General features: G+C 40.4%; 1 protein-coding gene across 2 annotated transcripts in view; it reads right to left on the bottom strand.

Moving 5' to 3' along the window:
- The window catches only part of PHACTR2 (phosphatase and actin regulator 2), a 78,025-nt gene that overhangs the window by 38,735 nt on the left and 13,399 nt on the right, over positions 1-25,891 (bottom strand). For both annotated transcript variants that reach the window (XM_031049827.2, XM_034060942.1), the window contains exons 2-3: positions 11,376-11,543; positions 2,821-2,901 (exon numbers count right to left, since the gene is read on the bottom strand). In XM_031049827.2, coding sequence (XP_030905687.2) covers positions 2,821-2,901; positions 11,376-11,543 — 249 coding nt within the window. The remainder of the gene's footprint in view (positions 1-2,820; positions 2,902-11,375; positions 11,544-25,891) is intronic.

Below are 25,891 nucleotides of genomic sequence, written 5' to 3'. Positions count from 1 at the left end.
CATCCCAGCAGGTAAATTCAGACAGAAGTTCTCAGAACATGTGTGCTCAGTTAATGAATTCAAGAATCAAGGTGAAGTCTTCCTGCATCACATATCACACACCATTATTACATTATCCATTAAATTCTTTCCCAGCTCTGATGATATTTTACTTACCCAGACTACCTCAAATACAAGGTTCTTTTTAAAACCTGAAAAGAAACTTCTTTCCCTTTTTATTTTTCTCTATAATCCTGAAAAATGCCACAGACTCTTGCCAGTTCACAGCTTGCTTTTTTCCCATATTTACTGCTTTCTGTTCTCTTTGCTGTGATTTTCTTCTGTGGTCATTTCTAAGGCTTGCTATACTTGGTTGCTCACGCCCCACCTGCCGTTAACCCAGATGCTTTACTTCTGCAGAATTCTATTGCTGGCCATCCAAAAATTATGCAAATTGACAGGGCATCTCTTCTGGTTTCTCCCACTGGTTCTTCATTAATTATGGTAAATCCACTCTCTTCTTCTCCTCTTCCTTGCTGTGTGCTATCCGACCTGGATGACTGGCATTTCTCTGGTTTCAACACAACTATGCAGCCTCTCTCTTACCACTTCAGGTGCTCCATGGGTTAAGCTGATGGCTTTGTTCTCACCCATACACTGACTTCAACTCGATCTGTAAAACCTAAGTTCTGCCTTCTTAACTTTGTCTCATTCACTCTAAGCTGACAGTTGCACAAGATTTCCTTCTTACCTTACCGTAACATTCAATTTCTTTAGCTTCTCTCTTCCAAATGTTCATAAATCCATTATTTCCATTCTGCTTCCGTGTATGGCACTTATTTCTGTCACAGTTCTACAAACACCTCCTGCTTCCAAAGTGGCACTTGCCATTTTCCACTTGGTTGTTCTTCATCAGCATGAAACGCTGTCACTTCTTATTTCTTACCTCTCACATTTCAAAACTCTATGTAATTTCTTCATTTAGCTTTTATCTCCAGTCATTCCTTCTAACTGCCTTCACACTGCTCAACAACCATCTTTCTGCATCTCCATTTTTAGCATCTTCAAACAAATTCTATCTTCTTTCAAAATGATCCTTAAAAAATTGTAATTTTCATAAGACATGGAGTACAGCATGATGACGGCAACACCAACTGGATTAATGGCCTTCTTAAGATGGGAGGAAGGAGAGAAAATTGTTCATCTCTATGTCCTTTTCTCACTTTGCTCAACCTCCATAAGGGGCCAAAGTCCATTTTAAGAATGGAATAGAGGGTCAAGGACACTGATGACCAAAGCATACGTACTTTTAGCACAAATTATATTATTTATGTTCAGATTGTGACCATCCTGAAATGTTAGCACATTTCATTAATTATCCCAGCAGTCTAAGTGCAATTTACAACCATCAATGGACAAAGTGAGGCAGCTCCCCAGTAAAGCATATAGTAAAACATAACAAATTCACAGATGGGCACACTGAGGTATGGAGAAACTACATGTCTTAAGACAAAGACAGTGGCAGAGACAAATTCAGAAGCCAGCTATGCTGAATGTCATAGTCTGGTAATTATCGAAACACTGCAAAGACAAGTGACATCACGTTAGCAAACAAGTCCTTTACTACTAAATATCAATGTATATGATATGAACCATACACACTGATTCTTTCACGATTCTTCCACTCAGGAAGAGTAACACAATTTCTAGGAGAAAAATAATTCTGGTGATCATGGAATTCTTATACTCTGAGATAACATGATAAATGGGTTAATTTCAAGCTACAGGAAGTTTATTTTACTCACTTGATTTTTATTTGATCTTACAGAAGACCACAGAATCACAGAATGGTTTGGGTTGGAAAGGACCTTAAGATCATCTAGTTCCAACCCCCCTGACATGAGCAGGGACGCTTCACACTAGACTGTGTTGCCCAAGGCTCTGTCCAGCCTGGCCTTGAACACTGCCAGGGATGGAGCATTCACAGCTTCTTTGGGCAACCCATTCCAGTACCTCACCACTATTATAGTAAAGGACATCCTCCTTACATCTAACCTAAACTTCCCCTGTTTAAGTTTGAACCCATTACCCCTTGTCCTATTGCTGTAGTCCCTGATGAAAAATCCTTTGCTGGCATCCTTGTAGGCCCCCTTCAGATAGGGTGCTATGAGGTCTCCACACAAGATCAGGAATATTAGAAAGAATACCATTAGAAATATAAACAGATGTAGCACAGAGGTATTAACTATGGCTTACTCATGTTTTTTTGAAACACAAATTCTGGTTAGTATCAGTTACTAAACCTTACAGCATTTTGAAACAAATGGCATCTTCCCCACAGTTTTATGCCTGTGCCATTTGTGAATGTGGTCTGTGTGCTAGTGATAGGACCTATACAATCCCAGCACTGGTACTTTTTGATATCTGAAATGGATGCTATTGATTTGCTTGGGGTCCCAAAGCCTCTAATTTTTCAGCCAAGATTTTTGACATTATACCCTAGTTGCTTCAGGCAGCAGACCTTGACTCAAAAAACATGTTAATCACTACCTTCAAAATACTCTGTCAAGCAGTAAGTAGAAACCACAGGGGTCACATTATTTACAGGGAGCACCAAAATAGTTAAGGGTGTGACCAGAAGTCATATGATGTACCTGTGGCAGGAGTTACAGACCACAAATCTCAACTGCAACTTCAGTTCTTTGTCAACTGGCCGAAATATCCTCTCATACTCATATTTGTCTCTGCATACCTATTTGCACTACATGGAAACAATGCAATAGTGGTTTTATTATCCATGTTTAGCACTTAGTAACTAAATTCTAGTTAACGTGTTATCACCTTGCTCTGGCATTTCCTTCAGCACTCCCCTTCTTATCAGCTCCTCTCTGCTTTGTCTTGTCGAAATCTTCCTTTCCAACACTAAAGAAAAAGCACAGTTAAGAATAGATTTATTCTCATACTGCCAATGCCTGTGAAACACGTACAAAAAGATTTCTTATTGTATAGTAACCCTGAGAAATCTTGTTTCCTCTGATTCTGTAGAAGTAGTCTGGGTTTTCATGAATGCCCTTTGAAAGTATTGTTCCACACTTTCAGGCACAGAAGGTGAGGATTCATATGATCCAGTATCTTCAGCTGAGCAAGACTCTGCGAGGCTTCTTTTCCAGTCAATGGAAAAAGGTACTTCCCAGAATGAAGTTGAACTCACTCTAGTGTAGGAATTTAACATGTAAAAGCATCTCTTTCCCATGGACTGGATTGACTAGCTTAGCTGGAGATACCTCCTTCTGCTTTGTAGATGTTTCGAGCTGGGAGAAAAACAAAGCCTGGTCAGAGGAAGCAACTCATGGACTAGCCTTTGTGCAGCAAACTGTTTTAAAGGGAAAAAAAAACCAAAACCGACCAAACCTGAAACAGAGGCTAGAAAGTTGTGTTCTAAAAGGAAATAACATGCAGGCTGGTTGGCTTTCAGGGAAAAAATACAGAATCCTGGTTTTAAGTTTCAAAAAACCTCAACATACAGCAGAAAATAAAAAAAGAAAAAACAAACAAGCTAGCAAAAAAGACTGTGTCATGAAGCATTTTAATTATTATGTTTATTTCCCATGGAAAAAATGCTAAATAGTTTTATAAGGAAAAGTGTTTACAGATGGCAAAACATAATAAGCCGCCACTGCACCCCACCCCTAAACCAACACCAATTTGCTCAGTGATCTGGGAATCTAACATAATGATCTGTGAAACAATGGTTCATGGACCATAAAATGTGGGCATCATTTGTAAGATCCTGTCTTCACTGTTAGGAAAAGTTAACCTCTCACCCTTATCCTGTTTACACACAGACATCAAAACCTGAGTGATGCTTTGAGCTCAGACTGAGGGCATGCGGCAAAGCTTCAGCCACTCTAGACTCACCCTACTAATTCTATGGGACAGGGTTATTTATGTCATCAAATAATCCAGTCTCTAGGGCCAGTCTAACTGTTGCATGCAGATTAAATACTGCAACAATTATTGTCAATCTCACTTGCACTAGCCCAGCTGGAGGGGAACACCCATACAGTGAAGTGATGGCTCCTGTGAAGGCACAGAGAGAGGCGTTTGGCTCTTTCAAGAAAGGTACCCTCCATGTACAGCAAAACGTCTTTCCCTGCAGCAACTCACCACCAGGCTGGCTGACCTCAGATGTTTGATGACATCACTGCTCATGGCTTTCTACTCCCCCCCTCCACCATGGAAGGGGACAGTTGATCAGAGGATGAAGCAGATTCTGTGCACCTCAAATTTACAGCACTGAATTTGTCTCACACTGCAAAGTGAGGGGACTCAGCAACTGCATCAATAGGATGCATTTCCCTGCCAAAATAGCACCAGATCCAGGCAACAAAACTGGGGCAGTAATCATCTTGACTGGTCCAGATCAAACTACCTGTGCCTGAGAGATCGAGAGCTCACGAATGCAAACAGTACTGGCTCAAGAACATGTAAGTTGGCATTAAGTCTGTGTTTGTATACTCAAGTACTTTGTGGGATCTGTCTGTTAAAGATCAAACCTTCACACCCTTCAAATCACATCTGACAATATAAAGGAACCCATGAGTGTGGCTGCAGACTCTCAGTACAAGCCAGACACCCTGGGGAGAGTGTGGTAGACCAAACACAGATCAGGTTAGATTGGGTCTCAATCTTAAACGATTAGGAGAAATCCCAGTTTTTCTCCATTATTTTTTAAGGTGTATGCTTTGTAACTGTGTGTCACACATTGCCATGGCAAACAAAACATAGCATTCCCTGCTCTTGCAAAGGGTTTTTAATATAGGTGAACATTCAGTCCAACAAAGACTGCTTTAAAAGAGATGAGGGGCCATGAAGTCAGAGGACTATGTGGGCAGGCACAGATTGAGGGTCTTAATCTTTCCAGAAAGATGTATTTTCCAGCAGAGTGAAATCTCCTTTGCCATAGACCCCAGCGATGAACTCTTTATGTACATACTTTATATCCCTTTTGTTGTTTGGAATACAAGTATCCTCTTATTTCAGCTTTACAAATATTATTTACTTCCAACTGTTCTTCCTCTCCTTTTCCTTTCCACATCTCTTTTCCTGGGGACAGTGAAATGAGATGGTCTCTCATATATTTATTTGTAGGACTTATTCCAATACCACTTGAAAACGATTACAACCTTTACATGAAGTTTAAGAACACTGAATCAGACCCCACATCAGTGTCTCTCTAGTTTTCAGGATGACACATTTTTTCAGTTCTACAATACTGAATGAATTATCATGAAAAATGTCAACTGGCATTAAAAGACATTAACTCCTTACATTTTTACTGGAAGAACTTTAAAGCATTTTATCAACATTGCATAGGTTTTGTAATATCCCTTAGACATAACTATTGCCATTTCACAGATTAGAAATTTATGACCAGATTTATGATCAATTGCACTGAGCTCCAGAAGACTCAAAAAATCCCATGTACAAATCCATCCCCTACTGCAGTCAAAAGCAAAGTTTGACCTGACTTCAGGTGTAACTGTCAGAAAATAAGTGCATTTATACCATTGTATGCAGGCTTCATGTACTTGAGTAAATCTTACACACCAAAGGGATCCCACAAACATTTGCATTTTTAGCCCAATACAAATAACAGTTATGCTAATCAGAAAGAAAAGTTACCCCAGAAAGCCATTTCCATCCCTCTCTCCCTACCCCCATAAACCTTAGGCAGTCTTAAAACTCATTCCCTGACTCAAAGAATGCTGTGAGATTCTGGATATTCTCCAGTCTTCAGTTTTGCTCTTCCAAAAGAAGCTTGAGAAATTGGATTTTTAATTTTTCTCTGACCTAGGAAGAGCTAAAATTGCCTTCTGCTCCCTGTCTGCATACACTCTTGCTGTAGAGCTTTGAAGTGGCATCCACTTCGTGCCAAGACACAAACTGCTGCTTTCTTTTCCTTCACAGGAAAACATTGCAGACGGAAGAAACCCTTGAGATGATGCCATTTACTGTTTGTTTTTACTTAATTTTGAAAGCCCTCTAGGCAGAAAGTATACAACCATGCCCAGAGAACAAATTTTCTGAGATACAGCATGGAAAATATGTTGCTACAGGAAAAAATTCCAACCATCATTCCCACATTGGGAACAGATACTTCCACATTTAGTCCCCCATATTTTTTTTTTATGTCTGTGGTATTTGCTGTTTCTGAACACCTTTCAGTTGCTACCATAGGAGACTCATGTGAGACCTTATGAAAGCACTGCACGGTACATGCCCTGTCAAGGCTGGAGCAAGAAGCTATTTCAAAAAGCCTACTAAAAACTCAAGGGAAAGCAGTAAGTGCTCTTTCCGATAGCCTGCATTCTGTGCTAGAAGAAACTCTTTCTTCAGCTGCACACAGATCTATCAAGTTGCAGCCCTGTTAAGAGAATACGCAGTAAATATGCAGATCGTTGTACCATTTCCCATGGTCTCAGGCTTGGAAACGGGCTTCCTGCATGTAAGATGCATGCATACACACAGACCTCCCATTCTGTAATGTAAATAAAAGTCTGACTGAGTAGTCTGAGGAGGAGGATCTTCTGTAGGTTTTTTATTTTCTATGGATTTTTTCCCATTTCTTTCTCAAGTTAGATAAGCAAGTTTCTTCTTCTGTGTCAATTATCACACAACAAGGGTCAACTTGAGAGGTAAATGCACCCTCTCAGTGTCTGTTGGGTCCTGAGTCTGTTTCTTCAAGAAATATAGGGATAACTATATTTCCCCTCCCCAAAACTACTATCTGAGTCAGGATGAATGCAACCCAAACTACGTTTAATGTCAAATTACAGCCTCACATGAAGCACATATACAAACATAAGTAATTCTATACCTTATACACGTAGAGCTTAAAAACAGTAAGTATCGCACTATAGCTCTAGACCTTCCTGACAGTAAAGTAGTCCTCAAGCATTTAAAGATATACTTTCACTGCAAGCTAACCTGATTTGTGCTGAAAAGGTACAGCTCATTCATGATGCAGCTGAGGTTGGCATCCTGTCTGCTTCTGGGATTTCTGGAGTCACAACCCTTACCTTACTGCTGTAGAACAGTACAGTTTAAACCTATTATACCCTATAAGGAAATATGTGGGGAATTAATCTGCATTTCTAGCCAAGACAGAGGAGAAACTGCAGGAGGGCACTGGAAGTCAACACAAACTACTCTGGATCACCCCTATGAGCACTACCAGTACTAACACTGGGTAACCAGCTTGAATGGAAGTTATGTAAAGGCTACAGCAGGCAGCTGGCAGAGGTTGGAAAGTACAACTAGGCTTGGGAGAAAACATGTGCCTTGTATGTAGATAGGAGGGTAAACATCAGTAACACTTAAGCAAGACTAAACTATATGCCTTAAAGAGGTACTCCAAATCCTCACTCTGTGGAGATAAGTCAATACTTACATACATTCTACTTTGTCAACAAAAAAGCTCTGGGAACTGCTCTTGTGCCACTTTTGTATTTCCAACTGCCTGAATTTGCAGGTCACAGAGAGTCAGAAGGGACAAAACTCTCACATGAAATTAAAACTCTCATATGATACGATAACTATTTGGGAACCTTTCATTTATTTTCAGAACTCATCCTGTCCAGATTTACTTTCTTTTCACCTCCCCAGCTTAGAAAGCCAGTCTTGCTGTTTCTGAGGTTAGAGTCAAGATTTGCAGGTATTACAAAAATCCTAGCTTCAATTTAAGAAAAAAAGCACTGAAAATTGCGATGGCTGATGGTTGACAAAATGAATGTAAACTGGGACATACAAATACAAGCTGATATGCTGAAAGCACAAGATGATACCAAAGTTTTGAAAATCTGAAATGAATTCCCTACATTTCTATGTTTCTATAACACCACCTAAATAAAGAAGACTTTATAGTGTAGCAGGATAGATAAGCAGAACATTATTAAAAACCGAGGGAAAGTACTCCTTTAGAGAAAGAAAAGGGATTAAACTAGTGAATAATGAAAAAATATCAGAAGTTCCCGAATCTCCTGTAAAATATTTTAGGATCTGTTCACCAAGACGTGCACTAAATTTTGCATATTTAGTCTTCACAAACCATTTAGGCACTGAAATACTGCTCTTTATGTATGAAAGGTTTTGTGCTTTATTAGCTATTTTGTATTATGTGATTAAATATAATTACAGTCCTTAATGTATAAAAGCTTGGTATGTACTACATTGATGGCTACCTAGCAGGATGCTAGCTAAACAATGAAGTAAAAAATTAAAGGTTTTTCAGGATAATTTAAGTCTATATAGATGATAGTTTTAGATACACAAGATACATTAAGCACTTAGGGAATCAATTATGTTAGTTGCTTTTGTGCCACAAAGGCCTATTATATATAAAGTCTTGTGACTGGACTTAGAGCAGAGATTTCAGTCATCTAAGTGTTACATCCCCCTACACTGAACTTTTGCCATCAGCTTTAGCATTTACAGAGATATTCCATAGTGCAGATAATTAACTTCCACTTTTCCATATATAATTATAAATTATCATGTATTCAACTGACCAAAAGAGCTCCCACATATATGATCTATGGACTATACTTATCTTTCACCATAGACTCTGCTCTTCTGCTAATTTGCAGTGCAAATTCTCCTCACTTACATGCATTTATGTTTGCACACTGACACTCCCCATTTTCAAGAAAACACTGATCACAAAAATAAAGCTTTGACTTTGAAAAACAGACAAGGAGGTCTGTATTCCTCCTTTAGCTCCCAGACTTGAAATGCACTGCTGCAAAACCACAGGTGAAACAAAAAAAAAAACAAAACAGCCCAGGTTGTCTAAACTTTAAGAAGTCATTCAAAAGAGTGGGTCTGTTTTTCCTCTCTGCTTCAGTGTGCTTTATTTAGAGTAATCACCTTTGATAGTAATTACCAAGTGGTAACCTTTGCAGGACAGTGAAAACTACTACTTCTTCTTCAGTTTTCCTGGATTTGTTTTTAGCTGGATCAGGTTTGTGATCTGCTCATCACAAAACTGGTGCCAGTGGAAAGGAGGCAGTGAAGGCAGACAGATACAGCCAAAAGAACTGGGAAGACAAGTCACCACTTGAAAACTAGTTTTGAGGTAGGTAGGACGGATGCTGCTTCCCAGTTATTACCTCTTTCTTAAGAGTAATAAATACACTGGGAGCACACAGGGCAAAATCAGACTCAAAATGTAAAATATTACACATACTCTGCTGCAATGTGATTAGCACATTAGCTCTGATGATCTAGGCATATAAATGCAGCAAGGTCCAGGGAGAGAAGTAACAACCTTCATTATCAACTAGTGTGGCTGTTTGTGACTCAAAGTTTGTTTATTTGCATCTATAGCATAGTTTTAAAGCTGAATTTTAATTAGTTCTGAGATGAGTTTCTGTTTTCTGTCCATTACAGCTACTGCTGGGCACTTCCATTTCTCAGGTGCTCACCTTGAACTAAGTTGTCCTGAGTAAGTCCATCTGAAGTCAGTGCCAATGGGAACCATGGGTTCTCCACAACCCTGAAAGGACTTGAGGGACCACACCATCATAAAGGAGACAATCAAATTAAGTACACACAAGTAACTAAAGAGGCACTTTTGGAAACATTGTCCTTATTTTCTTCATTTTGTAAAAGAAACACAATCACATGATTTGCCTTGGTATTAAAAGAACTGATGTGTCGTGCTTGTAAGCCTAGATTGAGTCCCTCTAAAGACAGTACAATGTAAGAAATACTGTACTTAACATGAATTTACCAGATATTAATTTGTAAAAAAACCCTGCCAAATGACACATGCATTATGATTTAATAGCATAGCAATTTAACATATGCTAATATGTTGTGACAGTTTGAGGAATCTCTGTATACACAGCTTATGAATGGTGATTATTCTGAAGAATTCAGTGCATATAAAATTACATACCTGTCCAACAGCAGCTGCAGAACATCCAGGAGTCATTAACTAGAAATAACATTGCTCTAGCAATATGATAAAGGTACTGGGGAAGCTGAAGGAAACTGAAAGCAATGACGGAAATGTCAGACTGAGGGAATTTCTTTGATTGCAGCAGTGTAAGAAGTTGTGGGGGTTTTCTTGCAGGGTATGCAGGAAAATTTTAAAAACAAGAAAAAGAAAAGAGAGAGACGGGAGAATTTGAAGATCCCATAAAGGCTGTGCAAGACTTCAGCTGGTATCTGGAGTGATGAAGACACCAGAGAAGATGTTTTCTTTTTGCTTTCTTGTGTAAAGAAAAGATGGTTTAGAAGTTAAATTGTAAAACCAGAATGTTCCTTGCAGTAATTGCCCGAGGCTGGTATGGTGTTAAAATGTCAAGCAGTGTACTCCTAAGAGCTCAGGAGACACTGCTAATAAGACCTTAGGAGACTAGTATTGGTTTTATTGCCTAGAACCATGGAGGACAGTGGACAGAGGGCTTGCACTGCGGTAATGAATCTGAAGAGTTCATAGATGCTCACTGGACTCTGAGTTGACTCAAATTTACAAAAGCACAGCATCAAGTGTCTGAATCCCGAAACAGAAATTTGGGATTTTCTGGAGAAAGCTTGGTCAGAGCTGTAACACACAAAGACACACACACATATATGCAGGGTAGTGTTCAGTTTCCTAAACTTGGGTGTCTACAGCCACTTGAGATGACCCACAGTTTTGGAAATGTCTGTACGGAAATGACAAATATGACACAGAGCCTTCTGGGGAGCAGCCCAGAGCATCTCAGGTGGCACCAGGCATCTGTGTTTAGCTGACTGAACCCCAGCCCTCACATATTCCTCTTTTCAGAAGGAACATAATGCAACCACAGCATTTTACTTCAGACCATTTTTCAAACCTTGCCAATAGGGGACTGAAGGGGCAGAACAGCCTTTATGAAGGCAGTGGTGACAAAGCTGATCCTTGTTCGTCTGCTGGGCATGGCTATGTCTGATTCTCTACCTCCAAGACAGACCAAACTTCTGTCCCCATGAAGGCAAGGTTTGTTTCATAATACAAGCCATTAACTATTAGGAGGACATAGGGACATTTACAACATATCTGAGAATATGTAATACACACCCTAGTGTTTCTTGGTTAAAAAACAAAGTACTATCAACACTGAAAGAATATCACATATGATGTATAGCAAACAAATAAACTGTGTATTTTTGATGATAAGTTCAGAAAAGAAGCTGAAAAAAATTAAGTTTTTAATTTGCTAAGGATCAAACTGCTTTCCTCTATGTCAAATACTGTGCCTAAACAATCACTGCCATCTAAAAAGCACCAAGAGCTTTTCAAATATTACTCTGCAAAGCCATCCCAATGTTTCCTATTCTTTTCCACCAAAAGGCCACATACATACCTGCTGACGTTTCTCTGAATTTGTCACTAGTCTTCTTCTTCCGCCATTTCCAAGGTTTAAAGATCTTGCCAATGGTGGACAGTTTGCCCTTCCTCTTGAAAGGGGGAGTTTGGGATCCTGGGGCTGGTCCATCCGAGTTAGCGATTGAAGCCTTATCCAAACCATCAACTGTATAAACAAGAAAAGTAAAGGTAACTGGAGGATGGAAAACAGAATGGTACCCAACAGCTAAACGATTCCACTATCAGATTGCAGCAGGCTGTGTTTGGATCTATGTGATTTCTGTTCCAGTCAGCAACCAAGGGCCATCTGATTGCAGCATATGGTCAGAAGCCAACCTGCACCCCAGCTAGCCCTGGGTTCCACTGCTCAACTGCAGCAAGCCAGAATTTGCTTTTCATAATGTACATCTGGCAAGTCTGCATAACACTATGGTTTTCCACTGCTACTGGAGAATTTCTTTGAACATATCTTTGGGTGACTTTTTTCCCTGCCTTTGGCAAAGCTGAATAGCTGTCACCGTATAGAAAACAAAACTCTTGCAACATAAAAAAGAAATTATTTCTTTTGAATGAAACAAAACCTTTCTTGAATGAGTCTAAAGATAACTGTTCTGGGAGTGGAATGGAAATAGGTCTCTTTGATACCCCTGGTAATCAGTCATTCACAGCATAGCCTGCCATGAGTCAGGTTTCTTATCAACAAAACATATTTAACAATAAGCTTTTGAGCTATAGCCAAAATTTAACGGAGGATTACTTTTCTGCAAAAACATACTGGGTGATGTGAAAGACAATACTTATTATCAATGGCTGTAACAATTGAGTTTTGTGAACCAAATTAAGACTCATTCCACAACATGCTGTAGCACAAAGTTAAAGTAAGTTTTGTGGACATTTCCCTGAGAAGTCTACTATTATTTATTTCTACTTTAGAACTGAGGTTTCTTAGAGCCTTCCATTCATGGACCTGCAAACACTTCAAATGGTCTTAATTTTATTCACGTGAGCAGCTTCACGGCAGTAACTGCTGTTACTTACGTACATAAAATTAATCACAGGCTTAAATGTTTGCGGCATACGGACTCTGTAATTGCTTTCATTCATCTAAACATTCTAATTATAACCAATTCAGAACAGAGTTGATGCCACTCTGAACAGTAATAACGATAATCATAGATCATTAAATCAAAAAGTGCTATTCAAAGAAGGAAATATCACTGTCCCCATTTTACAGATGGAAGATATGAGGCACAGAATCGTTAAGTGCTTAATTTTATGTTTGCCAAATGGCTTCCTGAATCCTGGTCCTGTGTCCTAGTTGCTAAAAAGATACATATTCAGACACATAACATCATTGTACAATCTCATTATTCTGTTTCTCAGACAAATGGCATTTAATGAGTCCTATATTTGTCCTAGACTTTAGATTGATCCAGGATGCTAAGAAAAAAATATCTTTCCTGTGAGAAAGCTGATGTAATGCAAACTGAGTCCAAGAAACTTTACTTCCAATGTTTTGAAATAAAGCACTGGGAAAAAAGATCCATTGTATACCTTCATTCAAGTCTGTGGAGTTAAAACCAGAGATAAATTTGTATGAAAATGATAGCTCTTACATCAATAAATTTCAGTTATACCATAAAATATAACAAACTCTGCACTGTCAGAGAGAAGGACCAGAGAGACGGAAAAATTCTCCATGACAAATTATTGTTATTCCGATGGACTGGAATGTGAAGCTTTTATTTAAGCGATTGCCTTGGGTATTTTCTGATCTGTAACACAGAGATAAGATGGAAGAAAGACATGCAAAAAGATGTGAAATGTAAAATCCAAGATTATGGCAAGGACTCAGGTATATCTAACCCTTGAGGGAGTACTAAACCTCAGCTTCCTCACTTGTGCACCCTAAAGAACAAGGCAATCTTCAGGGAAGTTTACTCCAAGACTCCGTTAAAACCAGCTGCCATCCTACACACCTGAGAAGTCAGGTGAGATGTGGGGATGAGAAGACCACCAAAGGCAGCAAGCAACCCTGCAGAAAGAGAGGTGTACGGGACAGCAGATGGACCCCATCAGGGGTGCCTTGCCTGGAATTAGGATTGCACTTTTGCTTAGGCTTACAGACACTGTTTATGGAGTGCAATTCCCTATGGAATACAGATGCCTCTGCTGAAAACAATGTATCTAAGGGAGAAGTATATTTACTTGAAGGGTACTTACAAAAGAAGAGACCTAAACTTCTTCTGGCAATTCCAATTTATATAAGAAGGGACAAGGGCCACAACTTGTGGCTGGGAAATGTCCATTGAGTTGTAAGGAAAACACTTTCAGAAGGTGGGTGGTGCAGCATTCGAGAAGGTCTTGGGAGGTTTTGGAGGCTCAGTCAGGCAAGCCAGGGCTGACCTCACCTAACGTTGGTAAATAGCCCTACTCTGATTGAGGGACTGGACCAAGTGACCCCCCAAGGTCTCAATCAAGACTCCCATGGTCCTAAGGGATGTGGAAAGACACATCTTTCTGTTGCTCTGTGAAATCAGTGTTAGTAAATCCAAAGAATCAGAAGTGAAGTGCTGAAGAAAGGACACAAGGATCTGTTGGCTGAAGAGTTTTGTCCTGGGACAGGAGCCAAGCATTATCTCACTGGCAGAGGTAGTCCATCAGCTCATTAGAGCGAAAGGCTACCCACCCCTTGGAGGCACTGGGACAAAACCCATGTTCTTGTCTCCAAACAGCTTAGAAAGTCTGGGTTATTGATGTGAAGAGCCTGCACCATGGTGATAGACAGCATGGTCTTTCTGACAACTAGAACATAGATCTTTTCAAATCCGCCAGGGTCATGGAGTCCAGCCTATTGCAGGCAACCACTTCCACAAAAGCCTCATCTATATTTTTATCTCCTGTGCCTACCAGCAGGAATGGAGAAGAATTATAGCTCCAATAGCTCCTCACAAAGAAACATGGAGTTGCATCAGTCCTGGCTCTGCCCTCTGCTGAAAACATTTAACTCTGAAATAATGGTATTCATCCTACCTAAAGAAATCTGCCTGCTTCAAATGAGCTAACATATGAAAAAGGATCCATTTAGTGATGCAATTCTGTTCAGGAAGACTGTCACTTCTGAAAACAGGATTCAGTAATAACTCCTTCCAACAGTAAAAGATGAGGAATTGATTTCCCAAATGAGTTCAGTAAGTTCTCATAATTGAAAATCTACTAATCCACTGACCTTATACCAGTTCCTTCATTTGAAAAAAAGGACTCAAATATTGATCTGGAAAGGAGCAATAAGCACAGCCAAACATCACAGAGTGACTTTAGAAATAATCTAAGATAGAGTAACATTTCTAGAAAAAAAAGACTTATTTATATTCAAAAGCAATCATAAGATAACACATTTTACCAATTAATAAACTGTCTAGAAAAAAAAAGACAAAACCAAACCAAATACAAGTTCAGCAATGACATTCCTGAACATTTATGGAACGATCTTTTCCAAAGCTATTACTCCTCACTGCTGAAACACTCAGCAGAAAATTGATTATTTCCTTTATATGTCAAGTATTACCTAAAAATAAAGCAGTGTATTTTTCACCTCAGAGAGCTTGTGTGCCTTCTATTAGTCATTACAAACATTATACATACTCACTGAAATTAAAAGAAGCATCTTAGCTTTCCAAGATTAGAGGAGTTTGGTCAGTTGTGTTACTCTTTTCTTTGTATAATGTCATGAAGTCCTGCCTTCTTCCGACCACCTTCAAAACCCAGTGAATCACTTAACTGCCATCAGTAAACATCAGGTTTGACATTAAGGCTTTAAACTATACTACCTGCCTATTTTATAATATTATATTCCAGTCCTTTGCACTAGGTGTAGATTTTACATCTGAAGGATAAAAAATGTACAAGCCATGCATGTTGATGTCACACAAAGAGGAGCTTTTGTCGCAGACCAACAGCAAGTCTGAGACACCAGGAAGCCAAATCATGTTGGCACAGGCCATGAGCTAGATGAAGGATACAAAAAGGACAGCCTCTCCTCAAGCCTGTGGGCAGCCACTAACTTTGCAAAAGCAAATTGCAACAAAAAACTTATCTAAAGTCTAATATAAATTCCTCTGAATTAAATAGCCGTGATTCTCTGGTTCCAGACCTTTTGTTATAAAATGCAGTAAGACTATTTTTAAAAGTTCTGACTTAGAGAAAGTTCATGATCAGAAAAAGACAGCTACATTTATGCCATAAGTTGCTCTGTGCTTTTACTCTTGGTAGTGAAACTGGAAAGTCAGTAGAAGAACCTATCCTCATGAGTGAATGTTAGGAGCAATACAAAAGATATGGGAAAAAAAAATCCCTAATCAAACACAACACCATGATGTCCTTATCCTATTCTTCTTCTAGTAAAACTATATTTTAATAGCTGTTAGATTAAAATTCCTTGTTTGTACTTTACTACAAGTAACTTGAGTCACTGATGATATAATAAAGGTCAAACCTGAGTAATTAAGTAGCTAGCTACAGTAGGAGTATATTAAAAACATATTTTTGGTAAAAGAATCCTTTACTGCATCTGAATACTTTTAAACTTCCTCATCATGTTAGTCCACATGTACATTCAGTCCCAGTGAGAAAGAGTTTATTAGACAGACTTTGTTGTAATCTAGTAGGAAATGTCTTATAAAATTGCTGTTTAATAATTGTTATCTAAACAGTATTTTAAATAGACATTTGTACTGTGTGGCCAACAGTAACACATGATATGAACAACATGGATCACTTAATTTAATCTTACAGACACTCCACACTAATAACAAATACACCAGGATCAATACTAGTAAGTGAAGTTTAATTACTTTATACTTGTCACAAATAATCTTGAGATCCTGGAGTAAAAAGCATTTAAGGCTATATCCAATAAAAGAAATAAAGCAGAATTTAGATGTGTTTGTCAAAAGTTGTGCTATTGGGAGCCTGAAAAAACTCTGATTAGATGCTCCCTGGTTCTGAAAGTAGAGATACTGTAACCCACAGCAAAGCTGTCTGAAATCTCTGCATCTCTGTACATAAAGCAGCATCCATACTGGAATTCCACAGCAAAATTGCTTTGGTGATGAAGGCAGCCTGGGAAATTTCTTCTCCTCACTTGCATCTGCTCATTCCTGACCCACAAAAAATATGCCATCCCTTCAGTTGCAAAAATACAACTGTTCATTGGGCTTCATCGTAAGTAGATCCCTTCATGATCCAGACCAAAAATGCCCTCCACCCTCTTTCCTTTCTAAAAGGTTATTTTTAATCTTGGACACTTCAGTGAATTAGTCTCCAGCACGATCCTACAAACACTTGAAGTATCAAGGCTGGGTGAGGAGTGGGCTGTGGCACAGGGCAGGAGCCGGTGCCTGGGCTGGGCAGGAACTTGAATCAGCTTCACAGCTACAACCAGGATACCAGGACACTTCAGCTATGAACCTGAGAGCTCTACATAGCCTGGCACATACCATGTGCCTGAACCTCGATGAGTCCACCAAATAGGCATGCTTTTGCCTACAGCATTCAAAGGGTAGGTGGCAGACTTAGGTTCCTTTCCCCTCCCTAATACAGAGTTGAAGCATATTATCCTTTCACTTCCCAAAAAAAAACCCATCCCAATTAGGAGCAGGAGTCATTGTCCTCTGCAGAAAGCAGTTTTGGGGCCATTCAGCCATGAGCAAGAGAGAACAGCAGAAGAAATGTGATGCTGTACTAGGGTAGCTAAGTTCACCCATTCACAAAGGTATGGGAATTTATATACAACATGGGTGATGTAATGAGTATGGGCGTTCTGCAAGAAAAAGTCACTGTACTTCAGATGAGAATGTAGAATATCACTTGAATCTTTCTGATACGAAATAAAAGCATTACAGGATTGCAATGCTATTAAGCCTTCTGAATGAGAAGTCAGAAGTGATTTTTTCTTTACTCCGTCTCTCTATTCCCCTCCCCAGCACTGTTCCCCACAACTGTTCCAATCATGCTGGAGACCTGGGATGTTACAGAAGTGTGAGTAACAGCACATCAGAGCTGTTAAGTACAAGATGGTACCAGCAAAGTGGCAAATTCTTTTCTTTCCCCACCCCTCTGGGTGCTGAACCTTGCATGTTGCAATTCCTCTCCCACCCACTTCCCTTAGAGGACTAGCCACCTGCAGGTCTGCTCTGGATCCTTGTTATATAGCAAGGCACAGAGTAGTCAGATGAAGGAAGGGTTTGCCTCCTGCCTCTCCTCCTCTAGGGAACACCATCAAGAGGGCAAAAGGCACAGAACCAAGTGCTCCACCAATATCCAGATACTAAGGTAGTACTGACACATAATGCTGTCACTAGTATTAGATATCTTGCAGTATTAGCATGGTATCACTACATCACCCTTAAAGTGTGTGAGGATAACCTTTTTGTTGGAGTACAGGTGAATCAGGGTCTCATCTAACCATAAATGAATTTAGAAATGCAACAGAAGATGCAATGGCCTCATTGTCACTAAATGGGGATAAAAGCTACCTTATGTGTGGATTTGGGTCTGAATGATTTCTGTGCTTATTAACTACTGGTTACCTAGCATAGATATTTTTTCTCCTTCTCACTGCAACCAGCAGCCCTGCAAGGATGTGCTGTAAAAGTAATCTTGGTTTATTGAGACCTCGAAACCCCTTCTGACAATGTTATGATTTTCTGTACAGTCTTGCCAAAGGTCACAGAGCTGGGAGTCATAGTTTTTATGCCAGCAAAATCAACAAGTTTATGCAGCTGCATATTATCCCCATTTAGTGACAAGAACAATAAGTCATCGACTTGCTGCAGAGTATGGTAAGCCGCTTATTCCTGGAGTTTACGGGCAAAATTCAAGACACTGCATGGTAAAATGTTTGACAAGGCCATTAGAAATCAGAAGTCATTCTGACACTATCAGTGTAATTTTCAATACATATCTCAAATTCTGTAATGTTATATCTGTTTTTCCTGACCAGAACCAGATGGAAAGATGGGTCTTTTTTCTTTTCCCTTTTTATTTTCTGCTTGGAAGGGGAAAAAATGTAATTAATCCCCAGCGGATAAATGGACAAATAGGAGAGCTATAATCTACCTCTGAGCTGCACAATGAATTGGCATCTGAATGCTTTTGCCTTGCCATACATCTGGAGTTTAACTTTGGGGGAACTCTGTGAAGACCTAATTGACTTGATTGTGTTTTAATTAAATGGAAGGAAAAAGTTGAAGTTCAAATGTAGGCGGCTGAATGGTAGTTTCCATATGGAACAGCCAATACTGCAAAATGTTAATTGGACCTCCTGATGGTGATGAGCTAAACAAGATGGGTAGCGGCTACTTCAGAGGGATGCTGGCTGCTGCCCTGAAACAGCCGGAGGGGATCCTCCTGGGATAACCACGGCAGGAACAGATACAACTGCCTGAATGACTCCAGGTTTCTGCAAGGATGTATGCCCAAATGCCTTTTCAGTTGCTGGAGTCAAGCTCACATGCATTTATTCCACATGCCTCTCACATTCCAGTTCTCACTCTTTCACCTGTACACCTGGGATTAACTTGCTCACAGCCTGGAAGAGATTGTTCAGCTACCTGCCTCTTAAATAAGAAGCCGTCACTCTGCAAGACACTGGTCCCCAGAAAGCAAGGGGACCTTATCTTAGCTTCTTACTTACTACATTACACAAGGTGCAGTAAATAGAAGTGTTAACTTTAGGGGTTGAGACATGCTTGCTGCTTCACTGGGGTAAAGCACAAAGGACCTCTTTGCTTTAGTTACCTTAAGTGTTGTTCTGGGGATTTTTTCTGGTCACTATAACCACACCAACTTAAGGGCTCTTGGTTGCTTTGTCAAGTTATAGGTTATAACATTATCATATTAGTTACTGCAAAATGTCTCTTGCTAATGCCACCCAAATGCGGATAATGCACTTGTAATGCGCAGCTTCAGAGTTACATCACAGTATGGTTTTTACTCCCACTGGGTTAATTCTACAAAAAAAAACAAAAAAAAAAAGCACAAAGTTTTAGGGCACTCTGTAGAAATACCACAAGCAATACAGATAGGAAGGGCTACCCAGCCTAACTACATTACACTTCTCACACAGGAACCTTGTGCAGGCAAGCAGAGACCTGGCATGTGAGCTGGGGGGACTGTGCAGTGCATTAAACACTGCAGTTACACCTCTGCAATCATACCACCTCTCTTCTGATCTATTTTTGTATTAAAACACACAAAGGATGTTCTTCAGGTCTGAATAAAAATAAAGACTGGGCCTTATGCTTGCAATATGCCCACAAGCATGTGTTTGCAAATTAATTATTTACATTTTGGCATCATGAAGTCCTTATTAGAACACCTGCATTATTTCCTCCTCCTCTTCAATTAAATGCTTACTTCGATCCCTTTGACTTCCTCCAAAATGAGTAAGTGAACACTTAGCAATCCGTATTATACAGGTTTGAAACTGATCTGGGCAAAACTCTTCTTGCTACCTCCTCTCTAACCTGAACAGAGCTGGCTCTGACCAGAAGGATGCAGGTTGGTTGCTCTTTTTTCTCAATTCTAATACTTTAGCGGAAAGCAGCAAATGGAAAACTTCCAGACAGTTACATTTTCCAGATATATGAAACGTCAGGTCAAAGGTCAAATTCTGGATCCAAGCAACTTCGCCACAAAAACTGGTGAAAAAAATAATCCAGACATTGTAACAGAGATTTAGGAGGACAGAAAACCCAACAACAACTAAAAGTGTTGTACATAAAAGAGAAACTGAACCTCTTTGAACAGCTGAGAATTGAAAATTCATGTTTCCTGTGTCAGAATACTGAGGAATAAATCTACTTGGAATACAATGTATAGATTTGTATTTATAGTTAAAAAACTTTCTGGATAATTTTGTTATTCCACCTAGAAGTAAGCTGCATGTACTCATCTTAAACTCTGTATTGATATTTTTTAAAAAGTCACATTCTGAAAACCAGAACTGCAGGACTGGAAACCTTTCCTTACCGACTATTCTTGGTTTAGCCTTAATACAGGGGAGAAAAAATAACTGCAGTAAGTTTAGCTGAAAATATTTGTTGTACAGGCAAGTGGCAAAACTTCCCAGCAAATAGTGGCTAAAACTGTGAAAATCAACTGAAGTGAGAACATGGGCCCTCTCCTGTATTGTAATAAACATGAATTAAAAGAAAACAGTTCTGTGACAACTAATAGGTATTAATACTGATGCAGAGATGAAACTGAATGAGGTGTTTTAACAGGGAAGGCTTTAGTTCTGTTCCCATTTCTCCAGCTACCAGCAAAGTAATTCTCCATCTGCCCCAAATGGGTCAGGAACCCCGGGATGTCCTGTCCTAGCAGCAGCAGCACCCACTGAGGCAGATAGGTGAGGGACGGTCCCCAGCGTTGGCTCATCCCAACAAGAGAGCCAGGGTGATAGGTATGCTATGTCAGTGCCCTAAGGGAATGTCCCAACACATGCATTCTGAGAAGCTTGAAAGGATAAGAAACACAGTCCACAGAAATTTGGGGAAAACTGAAGGACACAAGGCGAACGCAAACCTTGTCATTTTAGAAGTCCATTTGCCTTCAGAGAGGGAACTAGCATACCCTCAGATGGCCCCCTGCTTGCTATTTAAGATGAGTCAAAACTGAAGAAAACAGTCAAAGCACAGCCAAAGTTACTATGGATTACATCTAGCTACTCTGCTCTCCATACTGTGCCATGACCATTTGTGAGGCTGCACTTTATCACTGCAGTGGGCCAGAACTAAAATAACCTTTTGTCTAGGCTTTTAAAACTGAGATAGCTCCTACCACTGACACAGGAAATTCAGGCTTCTTTGTCAGTGGTTTTGCTGACCAGGCTGAGCTGGGTGGTGTGCCATGGAGCTCAGGCAGGAAAAGAAAAAGAGGGGATGGACGACAAAATTGGGAAGAGATAGAGAATTTCTGCCATGAAGTCGGCACCTGAGCTTACTGCCAGTGGGTGTGAGAGCTGCACCTCACAGCAGCATGTCCCAACCCCCTCACCTCGACCCCATTCACCACATGTTCGCAGCATGGGAGCTACCTAACACCACTAGCTATTTTCCTCTTCTGCACAATGAACAACCTGGTCTAGTGGGAGATGTCAATGCCTGTAGCAGCAGGGATGGAACTAGATGATCCTAAAGGTCTTTTCCGACCCAAACTATTGTATGATTCTATGGTGGAAACTGAGGAAGGACACATCTCTCCACATCCCACCCCACCCTATCCCATTCGATCCCACCACAACTCATTCCAGACCACACAGCCCACTTGCTAAATACAGTTCCGTATGAGCATTACACATACGCTTTTCTCTGTAGTATTACTATCTTTCACAATTAACGTGTTTATACATCTAAGAGCAGGTTTAGTTTTGTGGGCTTCCATCCCAATGCTTACTTGTACTTAAGTACTGTAACAAGGAGCTCTTGATCTGCAAGTATCAGAACATGTACACAAAAGAACCTTTAGGAGCAATTTGATCAGTTGTGTAATTAAATCCCCTGTTACAGGACAGTCCGGAGCTTGCGCTGCCTTTTAAAAGTAACATTTTATTTTATACTGGCACCACTTCAACACCTTTTTTCTAGTACAGGAAACAGCATATTGCACTGGTTCAAATGTGTATAAGTCAAACCTGAAGCAAATAGTTTCTGTTTGCAGCCCTGCTGGCCTCAGAACCCGCTGGGGAGGTCAAAGACACTTTTAAATCCAACCAGCAAATTTCTGAGTGTTGCTGTCATCGCAAATGTTTGTACAAGCTATTAGACCTTCAGTTTTTGCAGAGAAAACCATGCGTATTTTTAAGTTCAGTTTTTAGCTGCCTTTAAAATGTTTGTCTTTGTTGCTAGATACCAGCTTGGATAAGCAATAATAATAAGACTCCAACACGCTCAGAAGAAACTATTAATGATTGAACACAGTTCCTCCTCTCAGTCAAAATGCCAACTTTAAAACCACAGCTTGTAAAAATTGTTCTTATCACTCTGTACCTATAATATCACAACTGTGAATGCTGCCTAAGTCATCTTCTCTGCTATGAGGAAATGGGAGTTGCCAAGCTGCAGCTGACTTTTATGCCGCATCATGTTTCATTACTCCCTCCATCCCCGGCCGCATAGCAAACAGTTGTTTTATTCCCTGTATCTTGTTCTTTATTAGGGCCAGGGTGGGGAAAATCAGGCACAAGCTGACATATTTGTCAGCCCAGCTGCTCTTCCTTTGCAAATTTAAACTTGGATGTGTGCTATTTGTGATGGGATTCAGTTATACTCTAAAAACCAGTGTGTTCCCTTTCTTACACAATGAAGAAATAGTAATTCCGTCAGGCAAGCTGGTGGCAATGTAAATCACTACAGCAAACCCCAGTGGAATTATAATACTATCTTCACACAGATTTGAAGGCTGTATTCAGACACATTTTAGACCACGTTTTTCCATAGAATCAGTGTTTACAGAAGTGAGGCACAGATAATCAAAAAGCCTGGGTTGGAACAAATCATGAATAAGAAAGCTGCTTCCCTCTGTCTCATTGCACTGGGATGACATGCTGGGAGACTGCCCTGTTTGCAACATGGAGATGGGGTTGGAAACCAAGATCCTACTTCACTATGGAAGAACCAGCAGAGCTCTCCTTTTAGGGCTAGCCACTAGCCCAGGACTAACCAAAAGATGAAGACTTCCTCAGAGAGAAAAGGGGTAAAGAAAAGGGTGGGGAGACATCTTGTTGTAAGAGAAGACGCTGAGAATACACTCTTCTTCCCTTAGGGGAAAACAACTGCTCTGCAAGAACACCATCAACATGGCAGATACATAATTGATACTCTCCACTTGCTTGTTTCATGCTGTAGTTGAGGTCCCCACTTCTCCTCTGTTCACTATGAATAATGGATGACCATATTACTGCATGCTTAAGTGGGCTGGTCATAGATCAGGACAAGATCTTTGTGACAAGAGCTGTACAAACAAAACCCATAAAGACTGTTCTTGCTTCAGCTCTAAGTATAAAACAAAAGAGAACAGCTTGAACACCAGATTTCTGATTTTTCATTGCCACCTGCTCAGCTGTTGCATTTTTGAGACATTTTTTTTAGTTACCCAAAAGTCCATATGATTTTGTTTGTAGCATGTCCTTTTCTCACACCTCTCATTCTGACATTGCACCATAAAATATATTCTTGTCACCTGCAGGCTAAAAGAAAATGCCAACTTGGACTTCCATGTGCCACTTTAAATTGAATTGTTTCAGCTGGAGCTGGATGTGCATTCCTTGAGCTGCAAGGCAGCTACCCACAGAAGAAATACCAGACTGCATCTTCTACATCCCCAATGCATTTTAATGCAATACTATCACAGAGCCTAACAATATTCAGTACTTAGCTTCAGCACACAGTGTTAATTACAGTTTCAAATGGTGCCAGAGGTGATGCCTGATTGCCTGATGTGGAGATCTGAGCCCAGCCAGCTATATCAGGGTGCACTACTGCAGTGTGGTGTCTGGCAACACCTTTTCTTTCCTTTTCCTACTGAGCCAGGTGCACGTGGGAGTCAGCAGTCAGTGTAGCCTAACAAGAAATTTTAAGTCTTCCAACCACTCCTAAGATGTACTCAAGCTTGTCCTGCATCAGACAGTATACTGATCTATTTACTTTGTACAAAACCCAATAGAGATGTCGAGAATAATTTAGCCAGACTGATGTTGACAGAGGTCACTCCTGCTGTATGGAATGACACACTTCACTGTCTTTTTTTTCATAAAGACTGTCTTTTAAACCAAACAGTTTTCAGTAAGACCTTTTTTATGGGTGCAGGGGTAAACCAGGCTACATGACCCTTGAGTAACCACCAGCCAGAATACAAATGAAAACATGAAAATTGCTTACTTTAAAAATCAAATTAAATTGAAGTCATTCTCACAACTATTAGGATTTCATTAATGCTATGTTTATTTGGATTCTGTGGTATCTGTAAGTGCCATGACCATGCTCATACAGATGAGCTGAACACAAAAGCCTTTGGAATTAGCCGTATGTTTAGAAGTGCCATAGTAAAAACTTAATGAAAAAAGGTGGTGCAAAAAGCCTGAATATGACTGGCAAGCCCTGCGACTATTCCTAGCAACTCCAAGCAGCACTGGAAATTCAAAATCCTCCAAGTAGGTATGCACAGCATCAGGGTTCACCAAATTCATCTTTAGCTTTGGAATTAAGTTTTCTTTTTTAAACTACTACCAAATGTTTTCCTAGAGAGGGAACATTATGTGATGGAGCACTCGCCTGTTCCCAGGGGTCCCTGAGAAAGTGAGCCATCCCTTAGGAAAGCCCACAGGAATACTTTAGAAATTCCTGCTGGTGGTTTCTGCCTGTCCCAGCATTTCTCCTGCTCTCATCCTGGGCTTACTCCAAATCACTCAGCAGCTGATGTACCCAACAGAGGAGAGCAAAGGCTAATCATCTGCACATTTAATAATACACTGATACAGGGATAGAGTCTCCCACAAAGGAATGAGCAAACGCTATTTCCACTGACCATGTTCCCACAGGGCCTTTCTCTGAGCCTTTGCCCAGAGGCAGCCCATACTGGCAGTCAGGGCTCACTTAGGGCCCTGCTTTTCCTGCTCAGTGGCCCCCAGAACAGCATCACTGCAGGGACCAAAAGAGGTAAAGGAAAGCAGAGAGCCCATGGATGGATGTTCATGTCCCCATTCCGGTGGGTTCAGGTGGAACAGTGCAACTCTGGGCTGGCAACCAGGAGTTGAACCTAGCCTCCAAGCACATCTGCAAGGCACAACGTCACAGCCAACCCCCAGTGTCCCTTCAACTGTGTGATTTGCAGCCCCTTCAGCTCCAACCTCGAGTGAAGGAACAGGACTCTCCTGTGATCCCCAGAAATTTACCTCCCTCAGAAAATACCTCCTGAAAAATTCTGTTTGCCACGCTGAGCAAAGCTGCTGCAACTCCCTCTCCAGGGAAACACTTTGTGTAAGAGCAAGTTTTGAAACAGAAAGAGGTTAACAATTACTCATTAAACAGAGTGCTTTCAAGCAGCTTACAAACAAAGGACAGCAGCTTTCCTGAGCTTAGGGGAGTGGCTGTGACATTTTGGAAATTAAAAGAAGTGATAAAGGGCTCAGTCACCTCCTTGCCTCAGAAAGGGTTTATAATTTCCCCTAAACTGCTCTCCCATTCCTGACAGCATTCAAGTACTCAGCACACATAGTCAACACTTTAAACCCCATGCTCCCTTTTTCTCCTAGCTGAATGCTGAGCTCCGGGAGGGAGTGCCAATTTTCACCACAGAAGGGATGCAAAAAGGTATCACAACATCACACTACACAGCTCTCGCCCTGGGCAACCATTGCCCACACGTGGCAGCCGCTGAACTGATGGGAGCCCTATGTAGTGGACCTGTTATTTCTATTACACACAGAAGGTGCATAAAGACATCGCTGGCTAG

The sequence above is a fragment of the Melopsittacus undulatus genome, chromosome 3 (assembly GCF_012275295.1).
Source record: "Melopsittacus undulatus isolate bMelUnd1 chromosome 3, bMelUnd1.mat.Z, whole genome shotgun sequence".
Taxonomy (NCBI): Eukaryota; Metazoa; Chordata; class Aves; order Psittaciformes; family Psittaculidae; genus Melopsittacus; species Melopsittacus undulatus.
Note: the sequence above shows the minus strand (reverse complement) of the source record. Positions and strands in the feature narration are given on the sequence as shown.